The following is a 16,010-nucleotide window of genomic DNA, read 5'->3' as shown; positions in this document are numbered from 1 at the left end:
AGACTGGTTAGGTTCTTTGGAGCCCTCTTCTCTACTAGGCCTCCACCTCAGGCTTCTGTGTCCATCCTTGGCTAGTCCAGTAGCAAGAATCCTGCTAAGCCAGTTTGGAGAGACTCTCTCACCCTTAATATCTGATCAGTTTCCTCATGTCCCACTCTCAATGTCTAAGCCTGTAACAGGCCCTTGGCCTGCCTACCATAAGAATCCTCTTAGACCAGTTCTAACCCTTCATGTCCCCTTATAGTAACCTCCCATTCACTGACTTTTATCACTTTGCTAATTGGCTATAAATTCCCAGCAGTCTTTGTTGTACTTGGGGTTGATTCCCATCTCTGCCCCCATGGTAATAATCCATTACAACAGTCTTGAATAAAGTCTTCCTTACCATTTTAACAAGTGTCAGAATAATTTTTTCTTTGACTATATTATAATTTCCTACTTAGTTAAGTCAAAAGGCTATGATGAAATGTGAAAGACGGAAATTGTCAAATAGAACTAAAACCATCCTGAAGATCAATTCCATTACTCTCTGTTATAGCCAAGACTATTCTGTAATAGAACTTCGTCACTTTCAAAGTCCATTGTCCTCTTGTTAGATGTTACTATGCAGGCCTAACATCAAATATTCTAAAATCCTGGCATTCGCTTTTAGGAAGAGGAAGGGCAAATTCCATGTTGCTTCCTGAAAGTTTTACCAGTGCACACCTGTGCACACATACGTACACACACACACACACACACACGCACGCACACACACACACCACAGGCCCAAACGATACAAGCAACGCATTAAAGCAGTGTTTCGGACATACTTTAAAATTCTAAAAGTTCTACATGCAAAGATGAGAAAAGCTAAAAATATTCACCCATGTAAAGAAAAGTACCTAAGGATTTCTATTATGATTTCCCCCTTGGATAAAGACATTTAAAAGTAACAGACTGTGTTTAGGGTTTGCATAATGCCCCATGAACCAAATTAGCCAATCGTTGAGACGGATTCTGAAGAGTGTGTGTGTGTGTCTGTGTGTGTGTGCGTAAAAATCTTCTATATGCTTACTTACCGGTTTCTCCAGCTGTTTTATTCTTCCCATGAGGCTTATACAGAACATACGAACATCCTTTTACATGGAAGTGGTCATTAATTTGTCTAAACCATCTGAAAATGACAAGAGAATTTGCTCATAGCAACAGTTCCATAGCACAGACGGCACTATTCCAATTCCAGAGAAATCTGGGCAGCACCCAAGTTTGGCATTTCTACCACAGGTTGGCGCCCAGCAGCTGGAAACATGGTTTTACTATCAACACACATCTACAGCATTGTTATTGTGCAGAACTAGAAATAAGGTATTGTCTCTAAGCGAGGACTTCATACCTCATAAGCGTTGTATTTCCAGTGAAAGGGCCGAACCTAATATCTTCAAATGGGGGTTGAAAGCCCAAAATATGTAAAGCTTCTTCTTGGGTAATGGGTGGAAGACTACAAAAGAAACAATGCCTTTCATTTTACAATTCCAATCATATGCAAATGTAACCTGTCTCAATGTCCATATGTCCATCTGATTCGCAAACAATTTTAGTAATACAGTTGACCCTTGAACAGCATGGGTTTAAACCCCATGGATCCACTTACATGCAGATTTTTTTTATATAAATACAACACAGTACTTTAAATGCATTTCTCTTCCTTATGATATTCTTTTTTTTTTTTTTAAGATTTTATTTATTCATTTGACAGACAGCGAGAGAGAGGGAACACAAGCCGGGGAGTGGGCGAGGAAGAAGCAGGCTTCCAGCAGAGCAGGGAGCCCGATGCAGGGCTCGATCCCAGAACCCTGGGATCAGGCCCTGAGGTGAGGGCAGACATTTAATGACTGAGCCACCCAGGTGCCCCTCTTCCTTATGATATTCTTAACATTTTTCTCTAGCTTACTTTATCATAAGAATACAGTATATAATACATACAACACACAAGATATGTGTTCATCTACTGTTTATGTTATTGATAAGGCTTGTGGTCAATAGTATGCCATGAGTCATTAAGTTTTGGGGGAGTCAAAAGTTATATGTGGATTTTAGACTGCCCTAACCCCTGTGTTGTTCAAAGATCAACTATATTTTTAATATTTATTTTGTCATAAATAATGCATGCTTATTATTTTTAGCTAAAGTCTTTTAACAAAATATAGCAATTTTTTTCTCAATTTATGAAAAACTTATTCTTAAAAATCTTCGATTACAGAAAAGCAATACCAAACAACTTCTGAATTTGGAATTTAAGGATACCAATAAATTAACATACTTACTTTCCAGCTCCCATTGTGCTATATAAAAAATTCCAACACGAAATTAATGAGGAGATACCACAAGAAGTCTTATATTGTGGTCGGCTTATGCAGTACCTGAGAAAACAAAAGACTGCTGTCTTCACTTGAATGAACACAAAATATACGTATAGAAATATAATACTCATGGCAATTAAATGTTTAGCATAATGAAAAATTCACTCATCTAAGCCAATGTAAAATCTTTACTCACTTAAGATATTTTTATATTTATTAAATGTATCATAAAGGCATAACAACAATAAACCATCCAGTTTAATAAAGTTAGCTAAGTTTAACTAACCACTAGTTAAAGTAGATGTTATCTAAACCAACGGAAAAAAAAATAGTGATTTATAAATGTAGACACCAACTACTAAAATCTCAGTGTAAGCTCCTAATTAAGCTGCATACGTGATTATTTGCAACTTCAAAAATAGTGGAGAAACAAAACAAAGCACTGTCCCCAGGTATCAATTTTTCAGATTCTTAACTCAGACTGAAAAACATCCATTTATCACCCACTATGTGCAACTAAAACCCTTGGGTGAGAAGCAATGATTTCATTGTCCTAGAGAATTTTAAAGCATAACACAGAATCCTTCCATAGCACAATTTCGTTGCACTGAGTAATCCAGACAATTTTCCAAATTGTCACGTGTCAAGAGAAGTGACTGCAGCTAATGTGAACAGAGGAGAAAATAAGCAGACTATTAGTTCAGAAAAAAAAAAAAGAAAGAAAGAAACAAAGAAACAGTACTGGCTTTCAAATTACCTTTTCCCAACTGCTTTCTTTTTTTTTTTTAGATTTTTTTTTTTTAAGGAATCTCTACACCCACCATGGGGCCCAAACCCACAACCCTGAGATGAAGAGTCACACACTCTATGGACTGAGCCAGCCAGGTGCACCTCCCAACTGCTTTCTAATGAAGATGCTAACAGTGGCCAAAACAAAAAGGAGAAATAAGTCTTAACACTAAACACAGTTTTAATCTACCTTAAAATTAATTACAAAAAGAAAAATTACAGATACACGTATGTATATTTGTATAGGTACATATAATATGCCTAATAGTGCATATACAAATCAGCGACCCTTGTATCTACAGGCTGAACTAAGACCTTTAAGGCAAAGATACAAAAGATGATCATCTTGGGGCGCCTGGGTGGCACAGCAGTTAGGCGTCTGCCTTCGGCTCAGGGCGTGATCCCGGCATTATGGGATCGGGCCCCACATCAGGCTCCTTTGCTATGAGCCTGCTTCTTCCTCTCCCACTCCCCCTGCTTGTGTTCCCTCTCTCGCTGGCTGTCTCTATCTCTGTTGAATAAATAAATAAAATCTTTAAAAAAAAAAAAAAAGATGATCATCTTAACTATATGGTCACTTAATTTAACTTCTGGTCACTTAACTATATGGTTATTATGTAGCCACATAATACATGAATTATTATGGATTGAACTACATCTCCCTTAAAAAAAAATGTTGAAGTCCTAACTACAGGTACCTATGAATACAACCTTATTTGGAAACAGGGTCTTTGCAGATGGAATCAAGTTAAGATGAGGTCACACTGGAGTAGGGGTGGGCCCTTAATCCAAGGTGACCGGTGTCCTTATAAAAAGAGAAGGACACACAGAGAGGAGAATGCCTGCCAAGCGAAGTCCCAGACACATGGGTGGGCGGGGGAACACAAACAGAGGCCAAAGTGTCGCAGCAGCAAGCCTAGGGATGTCAAGAACTGCCAACAAAGCACTGGGAGATAGGATGAAGCAAAAAATTCTACCCCACGCATTTCAAAGGGAATGTGGCCTTGCCAAAGCCTTGACTTCAGACTTCCAGCCTCCAGAACTATGAGACAGTTGCTGTTGTTTTAATCTACCCAGTTTACGGCACTTTGTTCTAGTAGCCCTGGGAAACTCACATACTCATCATCCCCCACCAAAGACTACAAACTGGTTTACATCCACAAAAGAAAAAACCAGTGAACAAATTATGAATGATTTTGTTTATATCTATTTGCAAGGCTGTTTAAAAAAGAACTCCTACCCACAGAAATGATCCTGGCTTGAGAAAGTGTTGGCATTAGAGAGCTCTCATTTCGAAGCTAACTTCCGTAAGTGCTCAGGTATTCAAAGCTCCCACCAATGTTCTGGTCAGCAACTAAATTTCCTACAAATGGACCTAGCAGTCAACATGACTCGTTTCCTACTGCTTTCCTTTCCTTTTTTTCCCCTCCAGTATCTTGGGTGGTTTACATTCCTCGTTGAAGGCTAAGAGCCATGAGTGTTGTAGTCACTGAGTTCTCACATGATTGGAAGTCTTGCTTCCCCACTCGAATGACAATGTGAATGTGACATTTGGGTGACTTTTTCTCTCCTGAGAAACATGACTCCACTGTAGCTTGGCAGCCAGTGCTGCCATGGTGAAGACCGAGACCAATGGGATAATTTCCCTTCGTACAACTGGTTTTGCACCTGGGTGCCCAGGACTCCTTGAACTTCAGTAACTCCGCTACAACATGCCTTGGTGCTCATCCATCTGTATCGATTTTCCTTTCCTGGGACACAATTTACCCTTTCAAATCTGCAGACTCTAGCCTTTCCTTATTTTGGGAACATTCCTTCCAGTTGTGTCTTCAAATTTTTTTTTTGTTCTATTTGTTCTGATCTCTTCCTCGAGAATACCAGTTGGTGCCATTAGGAGCCTCTGTCTGTTATCCTTACTTAGCTGTTCTTTTTTCTTTTTTCTTTTTTTTTTTAAGATTTTAAAGTAATCTCTAAACCCAATGTGGGGCTCAAACTCACAACCCCAAGATCAAGAGTCACACACTCCACTGACTGAGCCAGCCAGGTGCCGCAATATTTATCTGTTCTTTAATCATTTTTATGTCTTTGTTCTTTTCCATGTGAGTTTTGTGCGATTTCCTCACACTGGCTCACCACTGACTTGATTATGTTTTTCACTGGGTTGGGTTTTTTTTTTCCTTGCTTCTAATGTGGCTTTCACCTCTACAATGACTTTTTTTTTTTTTTTTGCCCTCCACTTCTTTCCAAGGGCATGTCAATTATTTCCTTCTGTTGTCATATAATCTCTTCTTTGACTTCATTTTGAGAAATTGTGTAAATAACAACTTTTTTGATATACAGGGCTTATTCTGAATTTTAATTTTACTTCCTAGACTAACTCTCCCAAAGATGTTTATGGCTTCTGCAGCTGTCCCTGTTTTTTGCAACTTTTATATACATATATCAAGTTGCTTTCTCTATGATTTTTACTCATCCTTGAATAGAGCCCATTATCACTGAAGAGTTGTCTGCTATCTTCAACTCCCCATCATCAAATCTGCCCCCCATTTTTGTTTTTTTTTTATAATTTTGGTAGAAACACAATACAGAATTTACCATCTCAACCACTTTTCAGGGTACAGCTGAGTAATGTTAGCTATATTCATATTGTTGTGGAAGAGATCTCTAGAACTTTTTCATCCTGCAAGATTGAAACTCTACACCCACTGGACAACACCCTTTATCCCCTTCCCGCAGCCTCTGACAACCACTGTTCTACTTTCCATTTTTATGAGTTTGACTACTTTACACTTCATAAAAATGGAATCTACAGTATTGATCTTTTTGTCACTGGCAACCATCATTCTACATTCTGTCTTTATGACTTTGACGACTCTTAAGTACCTTTTAAAGTGAATCACATTACTGGTCTATTGTGTCTGGCTTATTTTTTAGCATAATGTCCTCAGTGTTCATCTATGTTGTAGCATGTGTCAGAATTCCTTCTATTTTAAGGCTGAATAATATTCCATTGTAGGTATATAGCACATTTTCTTTATTCCTCTATCGATGAACACTTGGGCTGCTTCCCCCTCTTAGCTGTTGTGAATAATGCTGCAATGAACATAGTATGCAAATATCTCTTCAAGACCCTGCTTTCAATTCTTTTGGATATATACCCAGAATTGGGATTACTGGATCATACCGTGCCTTAGCACAGGCAGCTATAACAAATTACGACAGACCTGGTAGCCTCAACAACATTTATTTCTCACAGTTTTGGAGGCTGAGAAGTCCAAGATTGAGGTGCCAGCAAATCCAGTGTCTGGTGAGAAACTGCCTCCTGTTTAGCATGTGACCATCCTCTCGTTGTATCCTCACATCATGGAGCAGAGACAGAGAGGAGGAAGCAAGCTCCCTCTTCCTGTCTCTTCTTAGAGGGCACTAATCCCATTCGCGGGGGCTCCACTCTCATGACTTAATTACTTTCCAAAGGCCCCACCTCCTAATACCATCACCTTGTTGATTAGGATTTCAATGTATGAATTGTGGGGAGGCACAAACATTCGGCTCATAACATACATTCTATTTTTAACTCTTTGAGAAACTTCCATACTTTTCCATAGGGGCTGTAGCATTTTATAATTTTATATTCCTACCAACAGCGCATGAAAGCTCCAATTTCTCCACATCATTGCCAATAATTATTATTTTCTGCATTTTTGATAGTGGCCATCCTAATGGGTATGAGGTAATATCACATTGCAATTTTGATCTGTATTTCTCTGATGATTAATGATATTGAACATCTTTTTGTATGCTTGTTGGCCATTTGCATATTCTTTGGAGAAATGTCGAATCAAGCCTTTGCCCATTTTTTAATCAGGTTCTTTGATATTTTTGTTGTTGAATTGTAGGAGTTTTTACGTATTCTGGATATTAGCCCCTTATCAGATATATGATCTGCAAATATTTCTCCCATTCTATAGGAAGCCTTTTCATTGCATTGACTGTTTCCTTTGATGCACAGAAGTTTTAAGGCTTGGCATAATTCCATTTGTCTATTTTTGCTTTTATTACCTGCGCTTTTGGTGTCGTATCTCAGATATCATTGTTAAATCCAATGTCATGAAATTTCCCCCTATGTTTTCTCTAGGAGTTTTATAGTTTTAGATCTTTACATTTATATCTTTAATCTATCTTGAGTTCATTTTTGTGTATGGTGAAAAGTAAGGGTCAAGTTCATTCTTTTGCAGGTGGATATCCACTTTTCCCAGCACCATTTGCTGAAGACACTGTCTTTCCTCTATTCTGTGGTCTTGGCACCCTTACTGAAGATTGTTTGCCCATTTGCATGAGTGTTTATTTCTGGTCTTTCTATTTTGACCCATTTGTCTTCATATCTGTCTTTATGCCAGGACCACACTGTTTTGATCATGTAGCTCTGTAATGTTTTGAAATCAGGAAATGTGTGGCCTCTGTTCCACTCTTGCCATCACTCCATTCCCAGCAATTCACTAGAGGCACTGTCCTTGGCTGGAAATGAGGGGGTAAGATAACGGAGTGGCAATCAGCTCAGCAGGAGGTCTCCTTCCACAGTCCCTACCTGCATTTCTGTAGTGCTGGACTGGATGCCCACCAAGGACTCCAATGTTTCTCCACCGATGCAGCTGCTCACACCCCTGGATCTAACCAAAGGGTCACCAGATGGCTTCAGGACTGCCACACAAACATTAGGAACTGCGCTGTCTGAGGCCCACAGTAGTCTGTGCAGCCTTTAGTGTCCTCTCTCTCTATTGGTCCAGAATGCACAGGATTTGAGAAGCTTGAATTAAAACCTATGGTTTAGGGATGTTGCTATTTCTTTGTTTGAGGGAAAATGGTTTTTCCCTATTTTTTTAAATTTTCTTCTTATTGTTTCCATGGGTTTGAGGTATAGGGGCCAAGGGCAGGCCACCCCACGATGGGCCACTTTGGCATGAACATTATTTTGAGTTAAAAGCAATCCAAACCCAGCAGATTCGAAAAAAGCTCTTTACCTCCCCCTCAACTGCCTGCTTTACCAGGAAGAGAGCTACTGACAGAGACTCCCCTTTACCTAAGAAACTTATCTGCATAATGGGGCAAACTTTGTTTTTCAAAACATCTCCTTTCACCTTCCTGCTAATGGCCTTCCTCCCCTTTGTATCCTCAGACTCCTATCCCTCTCCTTAGCTCACATAAGCTTCATGTTACCTCATTGTCTTTGGAACTTCCATGTCTTTGTGGATTCCCTAAATGTACATTATTAAATTTTATTTTCTCCTGTTAATCTGTCTCATGTCAATTTGATTCTAAGTCCAGCTAGAAGAACCTTGAAGGGCAGGGGAGATCTACCTCCCCGACAGAGAGAAGGAATGGAGTAAAAAGACCTTATTCTGTCATATTTAAATCTCTCCCTTCCATCTTAAACACCTCTTCACAAAGCCTTAAGTCAACCCTAGGCACCCTTCAGATTGTCCCTATTTCTTCAACAGTCTAAACTTGTTTTACTGGTCTTGCTCATGACCAGCCTACAACTTTAACTGACTTTCTACTATTTCTTATGGGTGTTTCCACTCCAGCCCTAATCTTGTAATATTCTCAGTGGGAAATGAACTCCCATTCCTGGTAATTTTTCCCCTCAGGTTATTTCTCCCATCTATCTTTCCTCATCCAGGCCTTTATAGCTTCACATGTTATACTATTAAAATACAATTATGCAAATTTGTTGTTAAAACATATCTTAAATCTAAGGGATTAGAAGCAAAAATGGGCAAAGCCTTTCTCTAAACTAACATCACTGTTTTTGATTCTAGGGTCTTTCTCCAACACACCCTCTATACTTATTACTATCAGTTTATCTTTGTAAAATATTCTTTTGTTAAGAAATCATCAATGACTTCTTTCTACGTCAGAAGAAAAAAAAGCTAAATCCTTAGCCTTGTATCCAAGATAGAGATCATGACAGGTGTTACAAAGAAAGAATACAAACTTTGGAGTCTGGCTCTCTTCAGTTTCAATACAAAATCTACTTACTCACCATGTGATGTTGGGCAAGTTTCTTAGCTTCTCTGAGCTTCCCTCCAGACAAGCTTGTCTAATCTTCATTACCAACAAGCAAGAAACTTTCCTACCACCCATTCAAAGACCTCTGGACCCTCTATCCCCTCGGATTTCTTCTCTTAAGACCTAGCTCCTCAGGGAAGCCTCGCATAAGGCTGAGCTCCTCATTACCTCCTCTCATGTTGGTAATTTATTCATACCCATCATCTGACAAATTGCCTGAGATATTTTATATTTTTCTGCTTAGTTCCCATTTCTCACCTAGGTTTTAAACCTTGAGAAAAAAAAGACCATGTTTTATGCATCTCTATATTCTCAATCCACAGTAAAGGGTCCAATATTTATTAAATAAGTGATAAAATCTAATATTTTTTAAGCCTCATACAAATAATTTCTAAAACCTCAAATCATAGACTAGTAATATTTAAAAGCTGTCATTAATTAAACATTTTTTTCTTTAGAATAAGAACTGTATTCTAAGGAAACCAAATAGCCCAGCTGATGAGTGAAATTTCTTCTTATTAGAACAATATCAGCTAATAAAAGGAAAAGAAATGATAGCAATTTGAAATATCATCATTTTGCAACAAGGATTCAGACAACAATTATCAATAGGTTTGGCTAAAACCAGTAGGCGAAAAGTTGATGGAGACAGGATATTAGCCTGATGCCACTGTCACCCCACTGATTACATGATGGTTGCAGAAGGGGAACAAAAAACCTGGGCAATGTGGACTAGGCTGTCACCACCGAAATCCAGTGATCATTTAAAATCTAATACCGGATGACCAGACGCTATGTGCCTTCTGATGTGATGCGATACGGAGGACACAGGAGCACACTTAGGCAGTATCCTTGCCTAAAATGTTCAACCAGAATCTAAACCAAGTCTTTATGTCTAATTTCCAGCTTTCAGGAAATAGCGAGGTTATAGAAATAATTTAGACAACTATCAAAGGAAAAAATTAGACAAATCCAAAAGGTACTACCCTCTACAAGATATCTGGCCAAGTCTCTTTAAGAAGTCAATCTCCTAGGATTAAAAAAACAAAACAAAGGAAAAAAAACAGTGAGAGAAGTGAGATAAAGACCGTTCTAGATTAAGAGAGGCATATAGGCCACAGCAAGCAAACACAAGGTGTGGCTCATGGTTGGGTCCCACTATGAACAACCAAGCGGGAAGACACTTCAGAAAAATCTGGGAAATCTAAATTTAGCCTGTCAATCAGATACTATGGAAATATTGTTAATTTTATTAAGTACGGTACGACAATGGTATTGTGTGATTAAGGAAAAAAGTCAATTTTAAGAGATTACCATCTTCTGAGATCTAATACTTTCCGCTGCTTAATATCTTCAAGAGGGGAATACTGAGGCCACTCCCTTTGATGTCTTCCTTTTTTATCTGAAGTTTTTTTCTTGGAAATTTGCTTCTTTACATTGCCTAGAGCACAAGAATATAAAATAAGCAAAATGCTCAAGATGAAACGAACTACCATGGCAATACAACTAATTATGTAACAAAACTAAAAAGCAATGCCACTAGTTCTCAAAATACTTGCAAACATATTGAAGAAATACATGTGTCTTCAAGAATACTCCCCTGGCTTAAAGGGAGAGAATAAAAACAAGTTTAAGCAACCACGAGTGTTAGTTCATATCAGATTCTTATATTCCAATTCCTGATCTAGTTGCTTAGCTAATAAAAGACTCAATCACAAAATCTTTGGTTTAGAAAATCAAATTACCAACAGTAAAATATTTAACAAGGCCACTTTCCAAAAATGAATCCTTTCTACAAAACAATAAAAACACATTAATGCAACTCGGTTAAGAAAGTAAAAGCACTAGATCCAATAACACAATGATGTGACATTTAAAAATATCTCCAGGCCTTGCAGAGGCCACAAAATGAATTAAGAATGATGCGCACACGAACATTATTAAAATGCAACTTTAGCACCAGAAACTGGAATGGAAAACAAAGTCTCCTTTCTCTGTGTGTGTGTGTGTGTGTGTGTGTGTGTGTGCGCGCGCACGCACACTTACGGGTAAATGCACACACACACGCACAGCTACACACACACACCAATCTCTCCAAAGACACATAAGGCAATTAATAGTAGTTACCTAAGGGGGAGGGGAATTGGAAGCTAGACAAAAAGAAGACAAAAATGAAATGAGACCTTGCACTGTTTAATTTTTACACTTTTTATTTCTGAATAATGCTAATGGATTACTCAAGTGAAAATTATTTAATTAAAATCTTAACTATAGAGAACAAACTGATGGTCACCAGAAGGGATGGGTGAGTTAGGTGATGGGGATTACGGAGTGCACTTGTGGTGAGTACCGGGGTATGTATGGAAGTACTGAATCACTATATTGTACATCTGAAACTAATATAACACTGTAGGTTAACTAATAAATCTAAATAAAAACCTTGAAATACATGTTAATAAATACCATTCAAGTTTCATGTTACTAAAATAGCATTAACATTTCAGACAGCTGTGCGCAAATACTTATGACTTTTCACATATACTAGATTTTCAATGAAATAATCAAATCAGTTATAAAAGCCAAATAAAAGCTAATGTTTTATTTTCATGAGTTATGCATAATTATAAAACATAGATTATATAGATATATGCCTAGAAAACAGACATGGAAAAGGGCTTGTTTCATTCATTCAAGATGCTCTATAATAAAACCCAAACCAGCTGGAACTCAGAAAGTCTTGTGACACAGGGGATTTCTCTGATTTTTGTAAGATGTCATAATGACATCTGGGAAACAAACTGAGGGTTTCAGAGGGAATGGGGGTGGGGGAATAGGATAGGCCGGTGATGGGTATTAAGGACGGCACATATTGCATGGTGCCCTGGGTGTTACACACAAACAATGAATCATGGAACATTACATCAAAAACTAGGGATGTACTGTATGATGACTAACAAAACATAATAAAAAGTTATTATTAAAAAAATGAATTTAAGTAAACTAAAAAAAAAAAAAAAGATGTCATAATGACAAACACTGCAATATCCAGAAACAAGCTTTTCCCCATTCCCTCTAGCTATTCTCTTTAAGTCTTCACAGAGAACAAAAAATTTCTACAGAGCTGAAAAACCACTGGCAAACATGAGTTAAGTCTCATTCTGAAAAGTTTCTTTTCACTGATAAAATAGATCTTAGAGAGTAAGAAGATGGGAAAACTACTTTCCAATGTTTTTTCCCATGTCTTCACTGTCCAATAATGCTTTAATGCCCTACATAGAGGCAAATGAAGCATGGTAATCTGTGACCCCAGCAGCCCCCAGAGTGGTCTGGACCCGCATACTTCCTCTAAGGCTTACCTGAGCCTACCCTCGGTCCCCTTCTACTTTACACCCAGGAGCCCCCTGGGCTAAATAAATGTGCGTTCCAAATGTGCACCCTTCATGAAATCCCCACACAAGGAGAGCTGGTCCCATAGGCAAAATTCCATTCAGTTCAAGAGAGGAAAGCTCTGGCAAAGTGGAAACTAAGTTTGAGAGGGGAACATAACAGATCAACACCTAAACCCTCTGTCTCCCCAACTCATCAACTCCAGGAACCTTTCCCCACCTTCCCTTGTCATTGTCATATTCCTTCTTCCATTCCTCACCCTACCCCTAACACACCCATCTAGCCCCAACACCAAAGAAATATACATACATACACGCCTACCTCTACTCACCACACTGTCTTTTAGAGAAAGGTCTGAGGATGGCAAATATAAGTAGAATATCTGCCATCTTTTTGACTTGAGGAACCATGGGACAGAGTTTTGGGTAATCATTGTCACTGGAAAGTGAGGTGGGTGGGGAACCCAGAAATAAGACAGCCAGAAAAGGGGAGACTCAAATTTTATGTATATATTTGACCCAAATCTTAGGCTGATCCTTGAATCATGCATGCACAGAGCCGACCCCAAACAGCACAGCTAAGGCTTAAAAAATTGGACAGATATTTGAAATGTCCTGCAGAGACAAAATTTGCAATTTTAAAAGTCAAACCAAATTCATTGACGCTAAAATTAAAAACAAATGAAAAACTTAAAACATTCTTTGGAGGAATACACCAGAATCCAAAATCACCACAACATTTCCAATACCTCGGATACAACCCCAAATTACTGAACATGTAAGGAAACTGAAAAATGTGACACCTTCTCCAGGAAAAAATAAAAATAAGACCAACTCTGAGATGACCCAGCTCTTAAAACCGGCAGATAAGGATTTTAAAGTGGATATTATAACTACGATTTATGAGATAGATACAACCTTCCAGGAATGAATGAAAAGACAGCAAATCCAAGATAGGAAACAAAAACTATTTTAAAAGTGTAAATTTCAGAACTAAAAGATACAATACCTGAAACGAGTAATTCATTGAATATGCTTAAAAGCGATCTTTAAGAGATGTATTCTATTTCTTTTTTCAGTTATAAAATTTTCATCAAGATGAAGATGAATCACGTCTTTTCCTTTTGGAGTGTAGTTGACACATAATGGTACATTAGTTTCGGGTGCACAACGTAGTGATACAACAATTTTAGATGTTATGCTCATCTCAAAACTAGCTACCATCTGTCCCTATACAACACAATTACAGAATCTCTGGCTATATTCCCTCTGCTGTATCTTTTATTCCCATGAGGTTTCATTCCATAACTGGAAACTATATCTCTCACTCCCCTTCAGACCCATGTTGCCCGTCCCCTCACCCCCGCCCCAGGCAACCATCAGTTTGTTCTCTGTATATATAGGTCTGATTCTCTTTTTGTTTGTTTGTTTATTCATTAGTTTGGAATTTTAGATTCCACGTATAAGTGAAATCATATGGTATTTGCCTATCCCTGTCTGACTTATTCACTTAGTACAATGCCCTCTAAGTCCATCCATGTTGTGCCAAATGGCAAAATCTCATCATTTTTTATGGTTCAGTAGGAGAGATGGATTTTAAATATAAAAAGATACAAGTTGAAAATAAATGGATAGAAAAGGATATGCCACACAAACACTAGTCAAAAGAACACCGGTGTAGCCAGATGAACATCAAAGTCACGTTCAGAACAAGAAATATTACAAGGAATAATGAGGGACACTTCATAAGGATAAAAAGGTCAATGCAACAAGAGGAAATTAAAATCATAATTGTGTGTGCACCTAATAATAGCGTTTCAAATTGCACAGAAGCAAAAATCAACAGAATTAAATGCAGAAAAGAGAGCAATCATAGTTGATTTTTAACACCCCATTTTCGGCAATGGATAGAGCAAGACAAAAATTAAGTAGCAACATAGAAGATGTGACCAACACTCTCCAACACTTTGACCCAATAAATATTTATAGAACACTACAGCCAAAAACTACACAACGGGCAGGCATTCTTTCCAAATGCACATGGTACATTCACCAACATGGACTGTATAATGGGTTCCAAAACAAGTCTCAGCCCATTCTAAAAGACTGAGATCATACGTGCTCTGTCCACAATGGATGAAATTCAAGATCAATATTTAGCAAAAGCCCCAAAATATTTGGAAATGAAGCAGCACAGTTCTAAACAGTAATGCATATATCAAAGTAGAAATCACAAGGGAAATTAGAAAATACTTCACACTAAATGATAATAAAAATAAAGTGTATCAACAGTCGTGGGCTGTGGCCAAAACAGAACTCAGAGAGCAATTTAAAGCACTAAATGCTCATAGGAGAAGTCTTGAATCAAAAAGTTGAAGAACAAAGTAAACCCAAAGTAAGTAGAAGGAAGAAAATAATAAGCAAAAATCAGCAGAATAGCAAACAAACAATTGAGAAAATTAACAAAGCTAAAAGTTGGTTATTTGAAAAGATGAACAAAACTGATAGCGCCCTGGACAGAAAAAAAAAAAAAGAGAGAGAGAGAGAGAGAGAAAATTCATGACCAGTATCAGGAATGAAAGAGGAGTTATTACTGAAGACCCTGCAGGTATTAGAAGGATAAAGAGGACTATTAGAAATAACTTTAGGGCAACAAAACCGACCACTTAGATAAAACGGACAAACTAAAATTTGACAGAGTTAATGGGAATCAAGACAACTCCATAATCACCATTAGAGATTTTTAATACCCCTCTGAAAAGCCCTCAGAAAACAGGAGAGATCACTTCCCAACCTGTCTTAGGAGACCTGCACAGCCCTAATGCCAACATGTGAAAAAGATACTACCAAAAAATTATAGACCAGTCACCCATAAAAAATAGACACAGAGTGAAACCTCCCAACATGCCGAGAATTACAAATTTACGTGTTCTGTGAAGCAAGTTGAACTGGCAAATGCACAAGTATGGCGGTTTTACAAAACGGTCAAAGATGCCTAGATCCTAGTTCTACCTCTTACTAGCTATCAACCTTCCACAAGCAACTTATCCCCTCTGAGCCTCAATTTCTTTACCTATAAAATGAGCATAAGAATACCTACCACATAAAAATCCTGTATTACTTTGCGTTCAAAAGAAGGAAGTGAAAAGCAGTAGCTTCTGACACGGGGCCACCGCACTGCAATTGTGAGGCTGTGTTCTGCACCCGAGGTGAACAGCACCCTCTTAAATTGTGCAGTACACGACCTACTCAGTGGTACCTGGAGACCCTTTGGCTGCTCAAACATTTTAACAAGAAAAAGCCACAATGTTATATGATAGAAAAGAAAAACAAACATTTAATTGGAAAAGATGAATTTATGTCTCTGCAAAACTACAGAACAGTGGTATATTATTCTAGCAACTTCATTAACCATTTCTAAGCTACC

The 16,010-nt window shown here is 38.0% G+C and overlaps 1 protein-coding gene across 1 annotated transcript in view; it reads right to left on the bottom strand.

The window, feature by feature from the left end:
• Positions 1-16,010, bottom strand: part of LOC100472159 (DNA repair protein complementing XP-G cells) — an 87,541-nt gene that overhangs the window by 65,152 nt on the left and 6,379 nt on the right. The window contains exons 3-6 of the mRNA XM_034665456.1: positions 10,512-10,638; positions 2,307-2,402; positions 1,376-1,480; positions 1,062-1,156 (exon numbers count right to left, since the gene is read on the bottom strand). Of these exons, the coding sequence (XP_034521347.1) occupies positions 1,062-1,156; positions 1,376-1,480; positions 2,307-2,402; positions 10,512-10,638 (423 nt within the window). The remainder of the gene's footprint in view (positions 1-1,061; positions 1,157-1,375; positions 1,481-2,306; positions 2,403-10,511; positions 10,639-16,010) is intronic.

This window comes from Ailuropoda melanoleuca, chromosome 7 (assembly GCF_002007445.2).
Source record: "Ailuropoda melanoleuca isolate Jingjing chromosome 7, ASM200744v2, whole genome shotgun sequence".
In the NCBI taxonomy this organism is placed as follows: domain Eukaryota; kingdom Metazoa; phylum Chordata; class Mammalia; order Carnivora; family Ursidae; genus Ailuropoda; species Ailuropoda melanoleuca.
The sequence above is the reverse complement of the archived record's forward strand: the minus strand, read 5'-3'. Positions and strand labels throughout refer to the sequence as shown.